Source organism: Nymphaea colorata, chromosome 12, assembly GCF_008831285.2.
Source record: "Nymphaea colorata isolate Beijing-Zhang1983 chromosome 12, ASM883128v2, whole genome shotgun sequence".
In the NCBI taxonomy this organism is placed as follows: Eukaryota; Viridiplantae; Streptophyta; class Magnoliopsida; order Nymphaeales; family Nymphaeaceae; genus Nymphaea; species Nymphaea colorata.
Window position 1 is genome coordinate 22,614,642 of NC_045149.1, and position 19,315 is coordinate 22,633,956.

Consider the following 19,315-nt stretch of genomic DNA (forward strand, 5'->3'; position numbering starts at 1 on the left):
CGGCCTTTAATTGCCAAATACTAATTATATAAACTCATCAACTCATATTTAATCCAAAGTCGTCAACTTATACGAACATTTGTTCAAATAAACTATTTAATTGAAATTTCTCTCAAATATATTGACGTCCTTGCTTGCCCTGCCATCACTTTTAGCTAGTCATATGCCCAAACAAAATCTGACCAAACTAGAGCCAAACTAGAGAGAGCTTAGGAACATGACATACAAGTACAATAACAGACAAGATGAAAGTTCAACAGTTTCAAAGGAGGAACTGAATGAATGTCAGATCAAAGTACCGCCTGAGTTGACAGAAGATCAGAATTTCAGAGTTGTTTCCCGTTGGATCATACAAGTTTTTATATTTGGGCTTAATCCTATGTGTATCGATATTTTTACCTATACCAACGTTTACAAATTTGGATCCAAATTCATCCTTAAATTGTCAAAGGCCATTCTGATTTTAGGGTAGGGTAACATGGATATGTTCAAGTGAGCCAGAGATTTGTCCCGCCACCTGAAACGAGGCCCGAAAGCCCCCCATTTCCCTTGTTTTTAGGGTCTTCAGTTGTGTTCGTGTCAGCAATAGTAACGGTGCATCATTCAACTTGGATGTCGCGCCTTACTACCTTAACACAAAGAAACATAATACCCACATGAATCAAACTAAAAACCTGTTTTATACATAAACTAAAAACCTGTTTTATACATGTACCTAGCTCGATGCCCCTTCAAACGTATATGTTGATAGAATAAATTTAGACCTAGGACTCGAAAAAGTGAACCAAAGTCTCATCCTTTTTAACTTAAGAGTCAATATACCTTTTAACTTGATGTTGTGCTTCATTTTTATTTTACCCTTAATTAACGCTCATAGGATTCGAACTGAGCATTCAATCCATATAATTTGTATCTAATCAATTCGGCCACATGTCAACGGAATAAATAAAAGCAAAAATAACATTTTATTTTTAATTTAAGAAGGCCAGATACGTTCCAGTGCATATCTATACCTTTCATTCAAAGCATTCGATATTAGACGGAAACCGATATTGGGATTTGAATTTTGAATCCGAGATATCGGATCCGTTTTACTGCAGCTCAAAGAAAGCTGGATAATCGAGGGGCAACGTCGCCCTCCCGCGGAAGCGCCAGCTCGTCCCGCTCACGTGGCCTTCGGCTTCAACCACTCTTTACTCCTCGTGGGGGCGTTACCGTCATTTCACTCCAACTCCCCACCGGTCCATTATCTGGTGAGGCGCTTCCCCACGTCCACATCCTCCTGTACAAAAAAAAATCTCCCCATTCCATTTCCGACTTCTCCATCCCTCCCGCTCTCTGTCTTCTTCCACTTCTTCCTTTCTTTACTCCTACTGCTGCGCACGTTCTTGCTCCTTCGGTATCAGCACTGCCAGGATCTCAGGGAGGCCGTCCCCGTCTAGGTTCTTGTTTCTTCAGGATCCGAGGGATTCAGGGGAGGAACAGCGCGGGGGTGTGGGAGAAGGGAAGGAGCCATGGACACTAGCTCGTTCCTGACGTCGCTCTTGACGTCGTTCCTGATATTCGTGGTGCTGGTGCTCCTCTTCCTCTACCTGTCCCAGAGACCGGGGAACGAGGTCGTCTACTTCCCGAACAGGATCCTCAAGGGCCTCGAGCCCAGGGAGGGGGCCAGGGGGCCCTTCGCTTGGGTGAGAGGGGCCTTCGGGGCGTCGGAGCAGGAGCTCGTCGACCTCGCCGGCGTCGACGCTGCCGTCTACATCGTCTTCCTCGGCTCAGGTAAGCCGCCGCCTTCTTCTTCTAGTACTACTTCCTCCTCTTTCCGTCTGGTTTTCTCGGATCCACAATGACCGAACCGCCCTCTCCGGCCGGTAGAGGACATTTTCGGAAGAAGGGAGTAAGAATCCGGTCCTTTTTTTTTTTTTTTTTTTTTTTTTGCTTTTGAAAAAATCTTTTCCGGCCTCTGCCCTTCATCTCCTTTCTAATTATGGGTGGAAGGTTGTTAAAGAGTCAGTCCAGGCGGTTTCACAAACCAGGAAGGACAGTCACGTGACTCACGTTCTCCCTTTCCCCCCTTTTTTTTTATCTTTTTGTAATTTTTGCTTTTTTTTTTTTGCTTTGAAGGGGAGAGACTAGAGAGTCATTCGCCGCTTGGAGGGCAATTTGGGTAGTTATTGTGTCGGCAACAATTTAATTTTCAGTTACACTGGGACCCGTCCTTTCTGTCATGGGAAAGGACTCGATAAGGGGGGACCCACCCGCTTGCATTTTTCTTAGACGAGAATGCCCTGCGTTGTCGTTGACACTTTGCGCAACGTTCGCTATTTCCAACCGTTAGCTCGGAACTGAGATGTCGGTGAGTGTGTGACTGGCCGTTGAGGGTGTTCCCGTAATTTTCGTTTTGAGAGTATGGCCCCACTCTTCCCCATAGCGGCTCCAGGGATGTCTTTTAGAGCCGTTCTCACTTTTCCAGGGAGAGAGAGGGAGGGAGTTCACTCACTCCACCCCTCGGTGGGAGCAAAAACTCTTCAAGGACAAGTATCAGCGTTGAAATTTTGAGGTTAAGATTTGGGATTGAGCTTTGAAAAGGAAGTTGTTGCAGAAACCTTGAGGAAAATATAAAAATGCATCTATAATTTGGCGATAACGTTACTGGGAAGATGTACTTTTAGTTTCAGATCATTAATCGAAAACGGTTTTCTGTCTGTCAGTCCTAAGTTATTACCCGCCAACCTAAGGATAAAGGAGGGGCTGGTAGTGAGAAGAAGACGAATGCTTTCAGTAGTGGCAGATTTGAAGTTTATTAGTTTGCGTTAGCGCGTTTAACTTATCCAATAATATCAGTTGGGAATTAGCTAGAATTAGAGTAGTTGATTCTTTTGTTGATATCTAATTTTTCATGACGCTACAAGGTTATTCAAGTAAAATGGAAATGTATACATAAAGGGTGGTAAGAAATGCTATTTTTTAAAAGTTCGCTAATTTAACAATTGATTTTGCAGGTTTCTTTTGTTACTTAATATTGCAAAATTTCATGTGTCTTTGACAATATAAAAGTTGGTCTGTTTTTCATTATCGCTAAAACCAACTTCTTACATGTGTTTTTGAAAACTTCTCAAACCTCCCACGTGCCCAAAGGAGTTGGCTTAGTGGAGTTGAACTGCGGCTGTTAGGTGGACAGCCACGGTTGAAGCTTTATGGGTTTTACTCTCTGCAAAAGCAGAATCATGTATGTGGGAGGTACTGACCTTGAGGTTTTAAGGCAATGGACGGGTGGCTAAGTTTATGGACTCGAATCCAGTTTCCCCTTTCAATAAATAGAGTTAGAAACTTAAGAGTCCACGTAGCTGTTGTGTGCTATGATTGCTGACATTTCCCCTGTTGACTTTTTAAAATTTCAGTATTGGCAATACTGGTGTTCTCTGGCCTGATTTTGTTGCCGATGCTTCTCTCGGTGAACGCAACAGATAACTACATAGAGTCAAGCCAAAGCAGCCAGACAAACTTCACTAGTTTTGACAAGCTCTCCATGTCAAATATTGCGGTACAGCTCAAATACTTTTAATAATCTGTATAGAGTTCTTATGCTAATCTTACTGGAGCTGTGATTGCCATTATTTTTTCTTACTTCTTTATACGATCTTTAATAAGTTTTCTAATGGTGCCAAGGTGGTGCTTTTACCTTTGCTCATGATAATCTTGATTTTCACTTGTAACTTAGCTTGCATACCTAATTCGTGAGACTGAGAAGTGCTTGACGATTTTAAAGTTGATGGCGAGCATAAGGTTGATTTTTACACATCTTCAAATTCGTGGTGTCAATATGTGGAACCTAACTCATTTAGGTTGTGACACTGGGGAGTGGGGAGCGATTTTGTGGCATGAAGTCCTAGAAGTTTTCTTACTCAAATTGCAAAGAATGGTAGATGGTAGTGGAATTGGCGTATTTCTTATCTTCAGAGACTTCGTGGTACTTGGTTGCTCAACAAAAGGGGAATTAAATAACTTAATCAGACAATAACTAGCGGTTAGAGGTATTGCTTGCGATGGCAACAATAAAAAGCGGGTGCTGAAATTAATCCTTGAAACGCTAATTGATGAAACATGGGGGTGGGTATTTAGTGAATCAATATGTTTTCTTTCATGGAAATGAATGTTCTTTTTTTTGCAGGCTTCTTCCATTGAAGACCATATCTTCTGTTTATTGACATTTGGATGCGAAAAGATTGATATTATATATATCGTTACTTTTTTATTGTAATTTTGCATTGATAATCATGGGTTCCAATCCTTGTCGATGATTGTTCTGATTGTGATCTGGAATATTTTTAATACAACAGCAACGTAGCAACAGGATGTGGGCACATCTACTGGCAGTTTATTGGGTTTCTCTTGTTACTTTTTACATATTGTGGAAGGCTTACAAACATGTCTCTGAGTTGAGGACTACAGCACTGACTGCTGCCGAAACGAAGCCTGAACGTTTTGCGGTGCTTGTTAGAGATATCCCTCCTCTTCCTCCAGGTCAAACTCGCAAGGAGCAAGTCGATTCCTATTTCAGGCAGCTACATCCTGATTCATTCTACAGATCCTTAGTGGTCACTGACAACAAAGAGGTACCGCTGCTTCTGGTTTCTTTGGGCAAGTAGTGCGCACTCTGTTATTAGGATTTAGGACGTGAATACTGTGTACAAACAGTAAGGCCTCTTTGAAATGTTTGAGCTCAAGAACCTTACAACGTCATCAGATTGCTAAAAATCCACATTTGAATTCTGTATATTTATTTGTTTTTATGTAGGTATAGTCTTAATTTACTCAAACATGATTTTGTAAAAAAAAACAGGTCAACGGTTTGGCACATGATTTATTGACAAGTTTTATGGGCTAGTTCGATTAACTGTTTCTCTACCCAACTCCAAGGTTTACGAACTGTCAACCATGATTTTCTTGCTATGCCATGAGTTGAATCTTATGTTCTCATTGCAGCTGATTAAACCTGATTAAATGGTATATTAGTCAATATAATCACAAGTCTTGTGTCACATATTTGATATCCACTCCCTCTCTCTCATATTTTTAAACGCATAGATGCATTTTGAATTGCACGTTGTCTTTACCAAATAATCGTATTATCAGATCTTTAGCTCTCATTGATTTTCGCATTGTAACATCCCAGGTAATTGTTTTTTGTTACTTCTATTAGGAAGCATATTGTATTTCAACATAGCATATTTATTTTATTCCTGTGGTACAGGCTAACAAAATATGGCAAGAGCTGGAGAATTACAAAAAAAAGCTCGCTCATGCAGAAGCTGTATTTGTGGAAAATGAAAAAGTCAGACCAAAGCATAGGACTGGATTTCTTGGACTCATCGGCCAGAAAGTCGACACAATTGAGTTCTGCAACCAGCAAATCAAAGAACTGACTCCGAAGCTGGAGGCTGAACAAAAGACAACATTAAAGGAAAAACAACTTGCATCTGCTATTGTGTTTTTTAACAGCTGGCCGGCAGCAGTATCTGCTTCCCAGACCATCCATAGTCAGCCGCTTGACAAATGGAGTGTGATGGCAGCTCCTGAGCCTCGTGAGTTATTATGGGAGAATCTGTCTATCCCATTTTTCGTCAGGCTTGTCAGACAGTATGCGATCTATGTCGTTGTATTCTTTACCATTTTCTTTTACATGATACCAATAACTTTCATCTCCGCATTTACAACTCTCGCAAATCTGAGGAAGTACCTGCCCTTTTTGAAACCAATTGTTGATCAGGCAGAGATTAAGACAGTTCTGGAAGCCTACCTGCCTCAGATTGCCTTGTTGGTTTTCCTGGCAATATTGCCAATGATCTTGCTGGCTCTGTCGAAGTTAGAAGGGATCCCTTCATTAAGTCATGCAATTAGAGCAACGTCTGGCAAGTACTTCTATTTCACGGTGCTCAATGTCTTTATTGGGGTTACACTGGCTTCTGGCTTGTTCAAGTCATTTAAGCAGTTCGTCAAACATGCTAACACAATTGTTCCCACGCTTGGGAAATCTCTGCCTGGAAGCACTAATTTCTTCATAACATATGTTGCCTTGAAGTAAGATTTCTGTCAGCTTGATGGTGTTTCTATGTTGCTAGAACGTCTCTTTTTCTCTCTCCTAACAAAAGTAGCCTACGTTTTCTTCAGGTTCTTTGTAGGTTATGGGCTTGAGCTCTCTCGCTTGGTGCCATTGATCCTCTACCATCTTAAAAGGAGGTTTCTTTGCAAAACAGATGCAGAACTGAAGGAGGCTTGGGCTCCTGGGGATTTTAATTATGCAACCAAAGTTCCAAATGACATGCTGATAACTACAGTTGTGATGTGTTATTCAGTAATTGCGCCAGTAATAATCCCTTTTGGCGTTCTGTATTTTGCAATTGGATGGGTCGTGCTCAGGAATCAGGTGAGACTTGCTCTCTTTCTCTCTCTTGTAGAGGTTATTCTTCTCAGAGAACCTCATATATAATTACTACCAAAGCTATGTTTTTTTCCAGGATGTCATTCTGCTTCAATCTTAAACTAGATATATAATTCACATTCAATTCAAAAGGAAAATTCTTAATTGAAGAAAGTAAATAGAATAGTTATTTCTTTATCAATTAGAATACTGATGGGAAAAAGAAATTATTTGAGATTACTCTTTTTCCTAGAAAGGTCTTCATCGAAAATCCCCTCAGTAGTGCATTTGGCAATTTTCTATAATTCCATTTGTGGTGTGATCACCAATAACCAGATGGTTGGTCCAAACAAATCATACTAGTCTGGAAAATTAACCAAAGGCGAAAATGACCTATCTGGCAAACGAAGTTGCCAATGGAGTAACTTCGATTCATGGGCTATTTTGATTATACAGTATCTGCCAATGGAGTTGTTTTGGTTCACGTGCTATCTTGATTGTTTTCCATCTGTGCAGGCCTTGAAAGTTTATGTGCCTTCCTATGAAAGCTATGGGCGCATGTGGCCACACATTCATACTCGAATCCTAGCATCCCTTGTTCTCTTTCAGATCACCATGATTGGCTATTTGGGAGTAAAGTATTTTTACAGCACTGCATTGCTCATACCCCTTCCAATTTTGAGTGTGATCTTTGGGTACATTTGCTCCAAACGTTTCTACCAGTCCTTTGCCTTTGTTCCACTGGAAATTGCCAGCCAGCAGCCCAAACAAAGTCCCAATCTGGAGGCAGCATTCGAGGCCTATGTCCCGCCATGCTTGAGTACAGAGAAGTTCGAAGATATAGAGCAGTATGAAGATGCTCGCTCAGAGGTATCAAGGACTGCATCAGCAGTATATGCGACCGCCTAGTTGCAATATTATTTCCTGTAAATATGTGTCATAGAAGCTTCTGCCTTGCTTGTCGCGTGCTTTTTTTTTTTTTAATTATTTGTGCTTCTTTTAGGAAGAAAACCACGTTGCATTTGTTGTGAATCTTTTTATTTTTACTAGCATTTCTTTGTATGTTCACCTCTCTGTCGGGAAAATGTCCCTCTGTCCCAAAATGTACGTTTCTTCTGTTGCTTTGGTCTGGCTTTCATTTGTCAATTGGTTCTGTTACTATTTTCTTGACACAAGTGTGTACTTTTCTTAACGTTATTCATTCTAGTCATTCTAGTGTGCAAGGTATTATATTAGTAATCGTCTCACAGATCGTCTGCCTTGGTGCCTGGTGGTAAAAATCTTTACTATGAAACGTGCAAAGTTCTTAGGAAAACCCAGCGTCCTAGATGCTCATGTAGCCGTTCAAAACCCCTTCTGGTCCCTACCTAATTCTATAGAGATGCACTCGGTTTGGGCTTATGTAAGGAGTGGCGACCACAAAATTGGACCACAGACAGACTTTTCTTTTGGGCCTTTTCTAAACTTCGTGGTGGCATTCATGTATGTGGCAAGGATTGTGATTGTCGGCATGCAATGGAGAAAACGAGTGTGGTTATGGAAAACCCAACCGCTTGCATGATTATCATTTCCCCTTCAAATTACTTGATTGCTATCTCAACCCCATACTCTTTTGTCCCCGGTTGTAATTTATCCAATTTATTCCATTGGTGCAATATCTCTAAATATGCTTAAGGTGAACAGAAAGGAACTTTTCAAAATTTTATTCCTTTATTCCTGCTCGTCTACTTTGTCCTTGGTTTTGTTTACCAGTTTTCATTACGCTGGTAGGAATCAAGAGAAGCAATTTCCAATCATACGATTTTCATAATTGGTCTATCAGTCACAAAATCCTATGCTTTTCATAATTCAAGCTTGTTGTCTAACTCTAGCCGTTTGGAAAAATGGAAGGAGATGTACACCAGATATGCAGCTGTCTCAAATTGCAATCAGAATGACAGAATAGTATTTGTTATTCTTGGGTGGAGACCTGAATTGGTGAACGGATCCGTCTTATGGTTTGAGCCCAGATCAACTAATTTTTCCTTCTTCAGCTTCGGGATTTATCTACACCAAATATTTTCTGACCATCAAACCAGAGTTTGTAGAACTGAACGAGATGTTAGAAAAAATTCAGGACCCTAAATCTGTCATGGGAGAATGAAAAAGACACATTTGACGACAACTGTAGCTATGTAGGTTGGAATGTGGATCACTCGTCTGTCAAATATATTGGCATATCTCTTTTCTGGAGTTAGCATTAACTCAGGACAAATTCACAGGCTTGATAGCTAGCGCAGGGAAGATGAATGTGCGTTTTTTTTTAATTGGTGAAGTGTCTTCTTCAATCGGTCGCTACTCAAATCTTTTACTATGGGCAACGACTTCCAGGTCTGCTGCCGGATTTATAAATGAAATTGAAAGATTTATGGGAGGGTCCGTATGAGGGCATTCACATTATTGCCAGAGCTTGCATCATGTAAACTGGAATGGCCTATGCTTGGGAATCAGAGCTTTAGTTCCCCCTTTCCCCTTGGGCTCGATTCGTTAGGAACACAGAAAAACACTACTCCAGGTCCTCCAGCTTGTGTCAAATTTGCCTTCAGAAAAAATTACAAATAAAGAAACTCGTTTGAGTAAATACATTAATCTTACTGAACCATACCCCAGAAAAGCTTTTCCACCATGGGGGAGGTTTCTAATAAGACAATTGTTTACGAAATGTATGTACACTGAACAGCTTATCCACTATGGTGAAAAATGATACGAGTGTCTCCATTGCAGAATTCCGATGAAACAAATCTGCAATCAGGAAGATCTTCAGAATCTCTCTTCCAACAGCAGTCACTGGATCTGTGCTAAACAGATCCTCTTAAAGAGATTTGTATTGCTCTATCAAATTAGATGCATGAAGACGGGAGGTTGGGGTGATTGCGCATCCAAGCTTCTGGAGATAAGAAATCTGCATGTTCACACAAAGGAAGTACAAGTAAATAAAATAGGCAGTGACACCAAGGTTGTCTTGCTTGTAATTTGACCAAATTGGCCTGCACCGTAAAACCAGGGGTTCAGGATTCCAAATCATGCAAGGTATATGAATGGTCCATTGTGAACAAGATGTTCATTGCTTCCATACTCCCAGAAGCATTACTGATCTCCAGCATTCATCCCAGTTGGAAAATGTTACTCTCCACAATCAAATACAGAAATCTAGCAGAACCGGTGATGTGCAGATCAAAACCCAATTTCATTTTTCAGAATATTGCAGTGTATTCCCCCAACCCCCAGATCCAGCCACAGCTTATAAGATTTACTTGAGCAGACTCAACTCTGAAGTGGTTCTGCCGCCCCACCACCGGAAAAAAAAAAAAGAAGGAAAAAGGAAAAAATATCCAAACAATTTGGGAAAGAAACTGCATAATGGACAAGAAACAGAACACTTGAAACCACAAAAACAAAGGAATGGTTCCCACCTGCTTGGGTGTAGCTGCTGATGAACTCATTGATGCCTCAATTCTCAATTTCTGAAAATACTCCTGCAAGAATGAATATAACTTCTTATACCGTATAAAAAATCTCAAGTAAAACAATCCCTCTGTCTAAATCAGGAACAACTCGAAGTTCTCCTTTGCCCAAGCAACGATGCACCACAGGTCTGAGTTGCTAAAGGATGTCATAAGCAGGTCTTGCAACACGAATAAAATAAGGTATTGCACCGAATTTGAATGTCACCGCCTGCTATTCAAAAGTTTGGCTTATTTGATGCATCATACTAGTGCCCACTATAATGCTCATAACAGGGTAACATGGAAAATATTTCTAGCATAACCAGACAACAATACAAAGTCTTTTCAGCCAGAGGACAATTTGTGTGAAGATTTTGTTTATTACTAGCAGATGTTTGTAAGCTCAAAAATATGATGCAAGAATAATATCGACAAAAAGGTTCAAGGGAACCCAGTTCTTGCAAATTATATATGCAATTACTAGTTCTAACTTTCCTTTTGATTCATATTACAACTTTTCTTTCAATGATATAAATTTGAAAAGCTAAATAGTTGCACAACTACATCAGTCAAGGTGGAAGTTCAAGGAAATAATGTTTCAACACTAACCAGCAGGTATAGAACAGAAATATTAGGATGTTTCTTGTTTAATTTTAGCCACTTATCCAATTTCTAGATAGAAACAATGCCCAACTGTTGATGGCATGAGACTAATATTATCAAAACAGTCTAATTTTTTACATCTCAGTTTATCTTTAATTAGATCCTCCCACCGACTTTCTGGATGCTAAAGCCTGAGCTGGTGGAACAAATGAAGAGGCATAAGCTGCTAAAGCATTGATACAGCCTTTAAGACACTTAAAAAGGAGAAGATCCAACAATACTTAGTAATTAATAGATGTCCATAAAACACAAGGTGAAGATCCAACAAAGTTGACATATCAACTAGTTTCTCAGGTGCAATGAACTTCATAATCCAACAAAAATGGTAGAGAGGAACAAGATAGTGAACCCATATAGGGAAGGCTAACTTGATTTCTGTAGCCACCAAGTTGTCCCTCCTGTATGGCTTGAGCACGCTCTACATTGACCAATGAGCATGCTCACAAGCATATTGTAGCAGGAGTAAATATGTTCACTACCCTCATTTTAAAAGCATATATGTGCCGCAAAAATATCTTCTAGACACAAAAACTGAAAAACATGCAAGAATACTTCCCATAATTGTATGAATTCTTGCCAAAATACCAAAATACTTCATCAGTAACAAAGAAAAAGGCTCACTTGTTTCTCATGCATGATTTGAGCTCTCTTATCTGCAGGAATTTCTTCCCAGCTCAGGACCTATCAGAAAAAGATTTAACTCAGCAATGTACATAATCAAAACCACATAAGGAAACAACATAAAATGGAAGTTGGTTAAGGAACCTACATATTGTGCATACTGAAAAGCTTCATCACACTTCAATGAGGAGCGTAGAGCTTGCAAAACAGTCTGTAAAACAACACACCAAGACGACATCAAATGCTAATTGACAGAGAAAATATGTGATTATCAAATAAAGATTTGAGCATCGAAAAATCACCTAACAGAGCTGTAGATATCTTATGCAAAACATAAAGTCTAGGTAGCAGATTAAACAACAGAAAATGAGAACAACAACCTGTTTCTGTGACAAGGGATTAATCAATTTAGCAAGGGCTTCCCTGAATGAGGGATTTATGACCCATTGGCCTTGAAGACAAAAACCTTCAAACATGAAAAGCAGTGTGCAAGCCACAAGTGTAACACTGAGCTACTGTTACAACCTGATCTGATCCTCTTCAGAAATAGATATGAAAAGCTTCAAGAGCTTCAGAAACTTCACGCAACAAACTCGGAAGAGTAGAATAATATCAAAAGTGTGCACGAAACAATTTATCACTGAAAACCTGAATGAATTACAACAGAAGAGAGCCAAGGGGAAAAAGAGCATAAAGCTCTACATTAAGACCCATTTAAATACAGGGAAAAGTTTGAGTGTGTGTGTGCATGTGAGAGAGAGAGAGAGAGAGAAACAAGTAGAACTAATAACCATTGAAAGTGCCTGATAGGTAGAGATAAAGTTAAATAATGAAGCAATGCCTTTTTCTTGCAAAAAACTCTACAGTAATAATCAATGTGCAGAGACATTGTGCGCAAGTAACTAAAATCTCAAACTGAAAAATTAAAAAAAAAAGGTTGCCTAAGGTACAACAAAAGTATCTTCTGACCTTGTTTTTGCTTTTCTTATTCCGAAGCCGCTCATCAACTACATATCCAACCTGAGAGTAAAGAGCATAAGCCACAAATTCAAAAGACAATAACAGTTTGTATCAAGGAGGAAATGCAGGTCACAAAGAGGTTTAAGATGCAGAACGTTTTCCTCACTGGCAGAATAATTTAAGAAAGAACAATAGACGCATTCAATGCAGTCAGATTCATATATGCATTCTGTGTATGAGCATTGTTAAGCACATCTACTAAAGTATCTTAACTGACGATCTGAAAATCTAGTTCAGAACTTCAAGTGGATATATGAAGACCAATAGAAATGAATCATTTCATTCAATAGTAGAACCCAGATCAACAGATACAACTGTAAATTAAGACCCATAACGATGAAAGACTATATCAGATGGCTCATAACTCACAAGAAAAGAAGCTTCCATGTTGTTAACGACATATCTCACAGATTGTGCACGAAAGAAAAATAAATCGCATCAGGAAACATTTTCAAGCTAAGCTTCAAAGAAGCAACGATACAAAAAAGGCACTCTTGTATAGATTTCAAGGAGAGACTATTCTGGCAGACAAAAAGCTTTCAACAGCCATGAATATAGCCATCAGATGCTTCTAAAGGCTAGAAAAGCTGCAGCCGAAAAGAAAAATTACAAAAAAGGAAAGAAAAATAGAAAAATACAACATAAATAAAAACCTGATAAATGTATATACACATATTAATCACATAAAGATACACAATTGCAGATATTAGTCCACTGAGATACAAAAATATTCCACAAATGTGAGAGAAAGTTTCACAATAAGGAAAATGTCATTGTCCAACTACTGCAAACATGTTCACCAGGTAAACAAAAGAACAGACCATGAAATAGAACCCACATCATGCCCTTTATGTGCACTAAAAATGAATCACAATTACGTATCCGGTAATGGAAGTGAAGATATTACTTTATCAAGTAACCGCTTTGGGTCATGAAATGCCTGCTTCTTTGCCCATGTATGAAATAAATGGGACACACTGGATCTGTCCTCCACATTAAACCTGTGAAATCACAATTACCATGTTCTATTATGAAATATGCCTCTCAATGACTTGGTGGCCATCTTTCATCATACTACACTAGAAACAACAGTATGAAACAGCAGTACCTTCGAAGGAACTGGTTCCCGATGCATGCATCTGTATCTTTGTTTTCATATTTGAAAACATCAATATCCAGGTTATCAGGAAAAATCTCTATGGGTTCCACAAGTGGATATTTTTTAGTGTCATCTGAATCAGGTTCCTTTTGCATAATTTCTAACATGTGATTCTTGTATACTGGTGTTGTGGTCTCATCTTTTGGGAAAACGTGATTTTTATATACTGGTGTCGTGGTCTGATCTTTAGGTAACATGTGATTCTTGTATACTGGTGTTCCAGTCTGATCTTTTGGTAATGACATGGATAGTTTCTTCAACAATGAGCCATCCTGTAACAAAAAAGTGCATTAATCAAAAAGCAAAAAAGCAAGAAAATGAAGATGGTGCTTTTTCTCAAGGGAATGATGCTAACTAAAAAATAAACAATGTAAGACCATAGCCACAAATATCAGTCTTGAGTTTTTATCAATGAGCTTTTTCTCGGTTATTTTTCGGCAAAGTTTGTTTTTGACAGGAAAATCATGAAGATTTTAAAAAATATAAAAAATCACAATGTCGGGTAAAAATACAAAGAAAAAACGAAACTAATAAGAAGACAGAAAAACATCTAGTCATAATCATCACAACAATAAAGTAATTAAGTAGTAAACATTGCATTGCATCTAGGAGGTCATGTACCTAAAACAAAAGGAAATAAACTAGGTCATGTTAAATACCTAAAACAAAAGGAAATAAACTATGTCACATGGGTGCGGGTACGACGGTACAGGTTCAGACATGGCAATTTTGAAAAATTGTGGGTATGTGGGTACAACAAAGTTTATATTCTCAAAGATGATAAAATGAAAAAAAAGTACTAATAGTCATATAATCCACAAAATTTCCCAAAAATTAAAGAAAAATGGGAGGAAAATATAGAATATTAGTGGAAGGGAAATATAAAAGAAGGGAAAAATAAAAATTAGAGAAAAAATTAAGTTTGAAAATATAATTTTAAATGTTTTAAAATACAGCCATACCCAAATACTCGTGTCGCCATACCCACGTACCGACAAGAGTACCTAGGCAAAAATGACGTACCAATGTCACATAGGAAATAAAACAATGAAACAAAAGTTGAACAAAATGAAATAAAAAATAAATAAAAAGTGGCAATTAAATCGTGACAAATTGATTTTGAAATTTTTTTTCAAAATATCATGATTTTCCCCCTATTTTTGTTTTTTTTTTTCATTTTTTGTTAATATTGCAACATTTTCTAAAATAGTAAGATATTTGTGGCTCTAGTCAAGACTTACCTAAATTCACAAAAGCACTATTGGGAGGTGCCTAAGCAACAAACAATAGGAAAAATAGGCCAACTACCTATCCATGAAATTTAAGCAGAGGGAGAATGCATAGCGAGAGGGAGAGGGAGAGGGGGAGAGAGAATGCTTATCCCACCACACTACTGAGCTGACCAAGGCTCAAACATTTGGTATTAGAATGACAAATGCCCTTATGCATAAAAGGGCAAGGAAAAATGAATTCAGAATTGGGGACTCATAACCTTTTCAAATGTCTTCTCAAAAACGTTTTATAATTGCATAACAATAACCAATATACCATAAATAGGGAGGATGGTGTGTTCTCCATTTTTTCTATTTGTTCATTTACTCCCTCCTTCTCCCTCTACTCTATCATCTAACTAGCACAGATCTATACATTTTTAAGACTACCCACAATCATTGTAAAGCTGGTAATCTTCCTTACAACAATTAGTTCACTAGTATGGATATGCATTTCTACGACTTGTCAACAACTAGTCTGTAGCTGCTAAATCTATATCTCTAATTTTAGGCTAAACCATGACCAACTCAACCAACAATTTTACACCTATTCATAAGCGATAAAAGCGCGAACCATAACCAACAAGGACCTAGTTGATACAAGATCAATTTCGGTCTAACCGTTGGACCAGTCTCATTAATAGATCCACTGGAGAACTGGCCTGGTACAATATGGTGAATAAACCTGCTAATTTGTCCAAATTGAGAAATTTTACCTACACATCTAAATCGGCACCCACCCAACATTGGATTGAGTATAGAATCTATAGATCATACTTTCATTTCAACCCCCATTCAACAATAGAACAAAGAAGACCAGACAGAAACCTGATCCTAACTAACCAACTTCCACCCCACACCACCAACCAAACCCCCCCCCCCCCCTTCTCTCTTGCATAATTATGAAACAAATGACTTTCTATAAAATAATAAATAAACTTTATAGCTTTAATGGGACTATGTGGATCTAAATGTTTTATTCACAACCAAACTTAAGTTCTGTCTCAAATATTATACATTCACATCGTTTCTCAAATTTGAGCCAAATTAAAGTGTATCAAGTAGTTGGATCTTGCAACACACAGAACCCAACACAATCCAATCCATTTACATGATTGCATGGCTAAAGAAGTCCAAAAAGAAAATACAGAAGAAAAAATTTGACCTGAATCTCAAGAAGATGTGGAGGAATTTCTTTCAAGAATCGTGACGGTTGAAGAACCTGTAAAACAATAAAGGGACATAACATGATAAGGCAGACAAGGCAAATTGAACTCTTCATACCTAGACCATTTGTTATGAACCTGCCAATTAGCATCCATGAGGGCATATAATATGTATAGCTTCTTTCGAGCACGAGTCATTGCAACATAGAGAAGTCTCCGCTCCTCCTGCGAAGATCTAAAGTTGTTATAGAAAAAGTAACACATCTGACCAGACCCACATACAGAGTTGCTGTTCCTCCAACATGTTTAGAAGCAATTATCATGCAAGTGGCAAGAACTAAAATAGTTCAAACCTACCTCAACACTGCCTGAATTATCACCAAATCTGTCCGCATCATGCAATAATGGAATTTCAGAATCATTTGCCTGAGGTACCAGGCTAAACGTAAGTCCAATGTACCATAAGTTCATAAGCATATAAAGCAACACAAAAATCATAAGAACAAAACACAATTAAAATCCACCTTGGTTACAGTTACCTACCATAAAGAGACAAATCAAGAAAAGTAAAACAGTAAAAACCCAAGTTCAAAACCTAAAAATTCAACTTACATTCTATTATATCATTCATGTTTATACTATAATATGCAAGAAAGGAGAGAGAGAGATAGCTGACATCCCAAATCTTGCTCTTAAGAACAATGTATTCTCCCCCAAGTCTCAAATCTCAAGAAGGTATTATAGAAAAATATTGTTCACCAACTGCCCTTGGGAGCAGAAGCTGTATTCAATCGAGAGTGTAATGTACTCTTGTTGATTAAGAACAATAGTATTATGTCTTATCCACCACTTTACAATGTTTCCCAGTTCTTTCATTGAAGACCCTAGGTCACAATTGCTCCAATACGAGATGAATCTCAAAGCCATATACCCGATTCAGGTAATTATTTTCCAATTAAATGTAGGTCTTGGTTACACTAAATAGCCTGAAGCCACTCAAGATGGATTAGTTCCACACAAGTTTTAGGCTAAGACAAGCAGGAAAACCTTTGAACATGTTAATGTTGCGCATCATTCATAGCAAGACAGTGATGAGACTGACCACATAGAAAATAAATAACTAGTAGTGAACTATGAACATTGCATGGTCGAAGGACTAGTTTTTCATACCTTAATGATGAAAACAGTGTCCCACTCTAAACCTTTTGACTGCATTACAAGGAACAAATATGAATAATTAGTAATTTTCTTTTGAAAAGCATAACCAAGCATGAATACAGAAAACATTCCAGACAAGACAGCAGTTATAGGAAGAAACCTGATGGATTGTGGTCAAACTAACAGAATTCTCATTGTCAATCCGTCTCGAGCGAAAATTATCATTCTCCCTTCCAGATATATAATCAATAAACATTTTAAGAACATATATGCAACCTTCCTTTCCTGCAGTCCCATCTTTTGATCCTATTGCATTGCATTGCATGCACAGAAACTCAGACACATCATCAAGTAGATACTGGATAACCTGCACGCCATCATTGTAGGATACAACAGGAAAAATTACTAAAATCAGCGTCATCAGCTTGTTCATCCATGATTCTTCCAGAACCACACACTAGAACACCAAGTGAAGAGAAGTATGGTACAAATTAAGAAGTAAAGAGAAGCAAAAACTAACTAATGTTTCCTAGTTATTACATTCTATCAACACGTAGAATTTGGGGGCAAGATACAGTGTACATAACTAAGATTTGGCTCCTAAATACATTTTAAAAAAAATAATCAACTTCCTCACATTAGACATGAGGTTTCACAGTTGAAGTATGCAAATTTGAGCTTGCACTGTGTTGTCGTCTCAACATTCTTACATCAGTGACAACCTCTAATAGTTCGAAACATAGCCACATATTGGTGATATTTTTAAGATGCCATGATAAAAATGGAAAAAATAAGTGAAACAAAAAAATGGATAAGTATTGCAATATTGTTAAGGAAAAAAAAATCGCCAAAATGAAAATATTATGAATGTATCGTGATAATATTACGATATTTTTGCAATTCAGAAGAGCACTTCTAAAACATTTTAGAATTTTCCAAAATGAAAATGTCACAAAAATATTGTGATAAAATGTGATGTTTTACACTATTTAAAAAAATGTTTTGAATTTTTACTTAGCTTCTTGTTAGAAATTTTGCAAGCAAACTAGCAGAAAACTCATAATTTCATTTTTTTTCTCTATTATTTCTTATATACTTTAACTAATATGAGTTCACGAGATTTTTTTTAGATTCTTCCAAGAAAAACAAACTCCCAATTAATACCCAAAGAACAATATATGTGCCTATCTTTTGGCATATGCCCAGTTGAGCTTGCATAAGGACAACTACAAGCTCACAAAGCAATAAGCACATTTGAGCTCAACAGATCAACAAGCCCATTTTTACATGCCCAAAAAACATTGTCACAAATATAGCACTGAAAACATAAAAATAAGGAAAAAACGAAAAAAAAAAAACATGAAAATTTGTGCTATTTTGAAAATATTGCCAATCGTAATTTTAAAATTTTTAGGATTTCTATCAACATTTCAAGATCTATCTTGAATTTCTTAATAAGACTTCACATGATGGACTAGAATAGATTATGATCCACACCAGATCCAAATCTTCGGCATGTTTTTTATATGCATTTGGTATAAGCGCAACTGCATATTGAAGGACAATCTTGTCCATCAAAATATTGTAACCCTTTCCTATGTGTTAGAATATGTTGTTGTGGGAACCGGGTCCATATCTGGACCCGGTTCTATTGGGCGCGGGTACCGAGGCGGGCTCGGTACCCTAGGCAGCTTCTCCTCTCTCCCTCTTTATATTGTCACTTATGTATAAGTGTTGAATTAAGTGAAATAGTATTTTTTCTCTCTCCTAGGGTTGCGGGTGTGCACCTAGGTAGAGCTTCCCGTGGTTTTTTTCCTCGTCCGAGGTTTTTCCATGTACATCGTGTGTTCTTCCTCTTCTTCCTCTACGTGGTTTGTGTTTCTACATGGTATCAGAGCCATCAAAGTTGGAGAAGAGTTTTTTTTTCCCCGAGGATCGTTAGACGTGGAAGTTTTTCGTCGCCCGACGCCGTTGAAGTTCCGGCGCCGCTGCTGCCCTTGTGACGTCGCCCTGCTCTGCCGCCGCCGTCCTCCGTTCCGCCGCTGGTTGCGCCTCCGCAATCCTCCGTTCGGCCCGTTCTAGGTTTTGCCACCGTGGGTGGCCTCTGTTTTGCGCCGTCGCCGCTGCCATCACCTCTCTGTTTCTGTGCCTCTTGTTGTTGTGTGCTTGTTTGTGATGGCAGAAGCGATGGGGACTCAAAAAGATGCCGTTCTTGACGCGGGCAGCGCCTCCAAGACTGAGAATGTGCCGATCCAGGTTACCTCCATCCGTCTGACCAAGGACAATTACCTATCTTGGTCTGCCGCTCTCGAGATTGGGATTACTAGCCGTGGGCGTCTCTCTTACATCACTGG

At 38.4% G+C, this 19,315-nt stretch overlaps 2 protein-coding genes across 2 annotated transcripts in view; one reads left to right on the forward strand and one right to left on the reverse strand.

The window, feature by feature from the left end:
- Nucleotides 1-1,257: 1,257 nt before the first annotated feature.
- LOC116265922 (CSC1-like protein ERD4) lies at nt 1,258-7,653 on the forward strand. The gene is made up of 6 exons (XM_031646921.2): nt 1,258-1,776; nt 3,399-3,541; nt 4,338-4,613; nt 5,252-6,078; nt 6,169-6,424; nt 6,935-7,653. The coding sequence occupies exons 1-6, from the start codon at nt 1,515-1,517 to the stop codon at nt 7,325-7,327; spliced, it is 2,157 nt and encodes a 718-aa protein (XP_031502781.1). The 5' UTR covers nt 1,258-1,514; the 3' UTR covers nt 7,328-7,653.
- Nucleotides 7,654-9,016: 1,363 nt separating this feature from the next.
- The window catches only part of LOC116266392 (ATP-dependent DNA helicase SRS2-like protein At4g25120), a 49,004-nt gene continuing 38,705 nt past the window's right edge, over nt 9,017-19,315 (reverse strand). The window contains exons 18-29 of the mRNA XM_050081008.1: nt 17,122-17,328; nt 16,974-17,012; nt 16,161-16,229; nt 15,942-16,028; nt 15,803-15,859; nt 13,316-13,638; nt 13,115-13,208; nt 12,157-12,207; nt 11,336-11,398; nt 11,188-11,247; nt 9,871-9,933; nt 9,017-9,359 (exon numbers count right to left, since the gene is read on the reverse strand). Coding sequence (XP_049936965.1) covers nt 9,270-9,359; nt 9,871-9,933; nt 11,188-11,247; nt 11,336-11,398; nt 12,157-12,207; nt 13,115-13,208; nt 13,316-13,638; nt 15,803-15,859; nt 15,942-16,028; nt 16,161-16,229; nt 16,974-17,012; nt 17,122-17,328 — 1,203 coding nt within the window. The 3' untranslated portion in view covers nt 9,017-9,269. The remainder of the gene's footprint in view (nt 9,360-9,870; nt 9,934-11,187; nt 11,248-11,335; nt 11,399-12,156; nt 12,208-13,114; nt 13,209-13,315; nt 13,639-15,802; nt 15,860-15,941; nt 16,029-16,160; nt 16,230-16,973; nt 17,013-17,121; nt 17,329-19,315) is intronic.

Coding starts and splice junctions, on each gene's coding strand:
- LOC116265922 (XM_031646921.2), top strand. CDS start 1,515: ATGGACACTAGCTCGTTCCTGACGTCGCTCTTGACGTCGTTCCTGATA. Junction 3,542..4,337: donor TCTCCATGTCAAATATTGCG/GTACAGCTCAAA, acceptor TTAATACAACAG/CAACGTAGCAACAGGATGTG. Junction 6,079..6,168: donor ATAACATATGTTGCCTTGAA/GTAAGATTTCTG, acceptor CGTTTTCTTCAG/GTTCTTTGTAGGTTATGGGC.